Raw genomic sequence first — 3599 nt, 5'->3', positions numbered from 1 at the left:
TGGAAGGGTGGGCCGGGTCAGAGGCCCCGGCGCTCTGCCGGGCTGCACCGAGCACGCGGGGTCGCCCCGCGCCTGCTCCTGGCCGCGCCCCGGTTCTGGCCTGGCCAGCTGTACTGGGTTTTGCCAGCGACTGCGCCGTCCGGGGTGCCCACTCACACCTCTGGCTGGTCCCGACTTTAGGCTAGGTTCATTCACTTCCGGTGACAAATCCCTCCCACCACTTCTAGAAATAATGTAACATTTCCCCCATCACTTTCCTAACAACCGACGGCCCCTCAGACAGCCGCCGAGTCCGGGTCTGGGGTCTCACCCCGGCGAGATCAGCAGCGCCCAGCTGCGGAGGGAGTGACGGCCAAGGTCGGGGCGGGGGGGGGTTGGGCGTGGGAGGAAGAGGAAGGGGGTGTGGAATCTCACCTCCCCCGCCCCCACCCCTCCGACTGCAGTAATTGGCAAAAAAAATAAGCCGTTTTTAGACTTCCCCAGGGCCCCCTGAACCTGGTTGCAGTGAGGAACCCAGTCTCTCCCATTCCGGTGCCCCTCGCCTTCTCCCGGCCCCGTAAGTGCCTGCGGGAATCCTGGAGACCCAGGCCACGCGGAACTGCAGCGGCGGGGGGGGGGGGCGGGTAGGATGAGGGTTTAGGGGCGGCAGGAATGGGTGGGGGGAAGGGGTGGTGGAAGGGAGAAGGAGAAAAACAGAGGCATGCAAAAGGCTCCGTAGCCAGCTGTTCCAGCTGCCGCTTCCTCCGGCGCGGGCCGGGCGGTGTAATATTCCCCCCCCCTCCATCTTTCTCACCACTACCTGTCCCACCCACCCACCACAGGCACACATTCCCCCCACCAGTAGCGGATCTCCAGCCTGTAAGGGGGTAGTAAGAAGGAGCTGGGGGGGAGGGGGAGGCCTGCGAGTTTCTAACCTTGTTCTTATAAACAAACCCACATGTGCAGCTGCCGCTGCTGCAACTCACCCCACAATCCCGGATATAAGTCCTGCCCCTTTAAGAGGAAAAAAAGCTTCCCCCGCCTGCCTTCCACCCTACCCATCCACAAGGACCTTTGTCTCCCCACCCCCTCTGTCAGTCGGCCCCGCCCCATGTCCCCGCCCCCTCCAAAGCTGAGGAACCAATGGGTGAAGAAAATAAGACCGGGGTCTGACGTCAGCATGTCCGGCCAATCACAGGGCGCGTTGGTGGGAGGCCTTGCGGAGGGCGCGCCCGGAGGAAGGAAGGCAGGAGAAAGGAAGCTTGAAGTCAAGATGGAGACTGCTAGTGGCTCTGCCACTGCTGTGGCGAACGGGGACTTGGGATCCCAGAGGGACTGGAGCCTGGTGCCTGAGCGGCTTCAGAGTCGAGAACATGAGCGGCAACTGGAGGTGGAAAGGCGGAAACAAAAGCGGCAGAACCAGGAGGTGGAGGAGGAGAAGAGCGACTTTTTCGCCGCCGCCTTCTCTCGGGAGCGATCGGCCGTGGAAGAGCTTCTGGAAGGCGGGGAGTCCGTCGAGCAGCTGGAGGAGGCGGCCGCTCGGCTGCAGGGGCTGCAGAAACTACTCAACGACTCGGTTTTGTTCCTGGCCGCCTACGACTTGCGGCAGGGGCAAGAGGCGTTGGCGCGGCTGCAGGAGGCCCTGGCCAAGCGGCGCCAGGAGCTGCAGCCTAAGAAGCGTTTCGCTTTCAAGACCCGCAGGAAGGATGCTGCTTCAGCCACCAAAGTAGATTCGGCTCCCGGCGCCCCGGCAGCGGAAGGCATCCTGGCCTCCCCGCCGCCCTTGAAGGAGGAGGAAGGCTTCGGCTCCAGCTGGATCTGCGGCTTCTCCAACCTGCAGTCCCAAGTCTTGGAGAAGAGAGCCGAGGAACTGCACCAGCGGGACGTCCTTTTGACCCAACTGATTAACTGCACGATCAAACTGTATGGCAATCCCAACACCCTGCGGCTGACCAAGGCTCGAGGCTGCACGCTGCTCTGCGGCCCGGTGTCCACCTCCGTGTTCCTGGAGAACTGCAGTGACTGCGTGCTGGCCGTGGCCTGCCAGCAGCTCCGCGTACACACCACGAAAGACACCCGCATCTTCCAGCAGGTGACCAGCAGGGCCATCGTGGAGGACTGCACCGGGATACAGTTCGCCCCGTACACCTGGAGCTACCCGGGGATCGACAAGGACTTCGAGGGCTCTGGTTTAGACAGGAGCAAAAATAACTGGAGCGACGTTGACGATTTCAACTGGCTGGCCCGTGATGTGGCCTCCCCAAACTGGAGTATTCTTCCTGAAGAAGAGCGAAGGATCCAGTGAGACTAAGCAGTTGTGACTCTTTTCTTCAATCCTACCAAATACACTCCCTTGTGGGACTGACTCCAGCTAATGGGACCCCAAAATTTACTTCTTGTCACGCTCGCTGTTTTCATTATTTTAAGACTTTAGATTGTGATAGGCTCCTACTTTCGATTTCCATTAAATTTGTGGCAGGTCTAGCACTTTAAAGAATTTTTGCTATTTTGGTGATGTTTCGGAGCTTTTGTTTGACGGTGATAATTTGAAGCCATAAGGGGAAGAGAGCGTGGTTGTGTGTCGGTTTTTAATGATTTGTGGTGTTTAAAACTTATTGCAGAATAAAGTAAGCCTTCAATAAATATTTGTTTAATAAACGAATTCAGTAGGGCTAGTAGGAGCCAGTTAATGTTGAAGTAAGGTATCAAACGTGTTCAAACTGCCATTAACCAAGAGCTTTTTTGAATTGCAGGTTTGACTTCCATACGTATTTTTCAGTGGGGCAATGGAAAGACTCCTCTCTGGTCTTCAGTTACATGTTAGCTTGGGTTTTTGGCTTCCAGCTAGTCATCGACTTAATTTGGATACAAACTTTTGGCACGGACCCCAAGAGCCTCATGAGTCTTAATCACCTGTAAAGCCAAAGTAGTTATAGCTACCAATTTTTTGTGCGCTTAAAATGTTATCAACACCATTGTAAGCACCTTACTCATGTAAACTTATTAAGTCCTCAAAATATTATGAGGGTAAGTTCTGTTAACTCCATTTTTCAAGTGAGGAAACAGATAAGTTGCCCAAAGGGCACACAGACCAAGTGGTGGACTGGGATTTGAAATCATGTAGTCTGGCTCCAGAGCCCACGTTCTTAACCTCTACTAGATATTGATTTTTGAATAGTGTTAATTGAGTTGGAAAGAAAGCTTCCAAAAGTAAATAGGGCAAATTGCTTTTCTTAAATTCTCAGGCATAATGGCACTACGTATCTATCCTCATACAAAAAGAATTGAGGCAGACATCTGGCTGAGTCTTAATTTTTCCACTCATTTTGCTGTAATTCGCTACTGTTACAAATTTGGCTTTCTCCTCTATATACTACCACTCATTCGTAAATGGAAAGTTGTAAGATTTTCAAAAAGCTTTTTTGGGTCTAGTGGCCTTGTAACTGTGGATGTGATTTTTATTTAATAATTACCACAAGTATTAAGGTGCTTAAATATCTCAAGTATTTATGTATTTAATATTATATGTTCTCTTTTGTTCTGAAAAAGGATTTAAAGTGGCTTCTAGGATATGTGAAATGTAACAAGATAATAAAAACAAATGACAAGGAGGAACAAGG

At 52.9% G+C, this 3599-nt stretch overlaps 1 protein-coding gene across 1 annotated transcript; it reads left to right on the top strand.

Moving 5' to 3' along the window:
• The first annotated feature begins 484 nt into the window (after positions 1 to 484).
• Positions 485 to 2492, top strand: TBCC (tubulin folding cofactor C). The gene is made up of 2 exons (XM_007120320.4): positions 485 to 556; positions 946 to 2492. Exon 2 carries the CDS (start codon positions 1091 to 1093, stop codon positions 2282 to 2284), a length of 1194 nt encoding a protein of 397 aa, XP_007120382.3. The 5' UTR covers positions 485 to 556; positions 946 to 1090; the 3' UTR covers positions 2285 to 2492.
• The last annotated feature ends 1107 nt before the right edge of the window (positions 2493 to 3599 follow it).

The sequence above is a fragment of the Physeter macrocephalus genome, chromosome 18 (genome assembly GCF_002837175.3).
Source record: "Physeter macrocephalus isolate SW-GA chromosome 18, ASM283717v5, whole genome shotgun sequence".
Classification (NCBI taxonomy): domain Eukaryota; kingdom Metazoa; phylum Chordata; class Mammalia; order Artiodactyla; family Physeteridae; genus Physeter; species Physeter macrocephalus.
The sequence above is the reverse complement of the archived record's forward strand: the minus strand, read 5'-3'. Positions and strand labels throughout refer to the sequence as shown.

Coding starts and splice junctions, on each gene's coding strand:
- TBCC (XM_007120320.4), top strand. CDS start 1,091: ATGTCCCCGCCCCCTCCAAAGCTGAGGAACCAATGGGTGAAGAAAATA.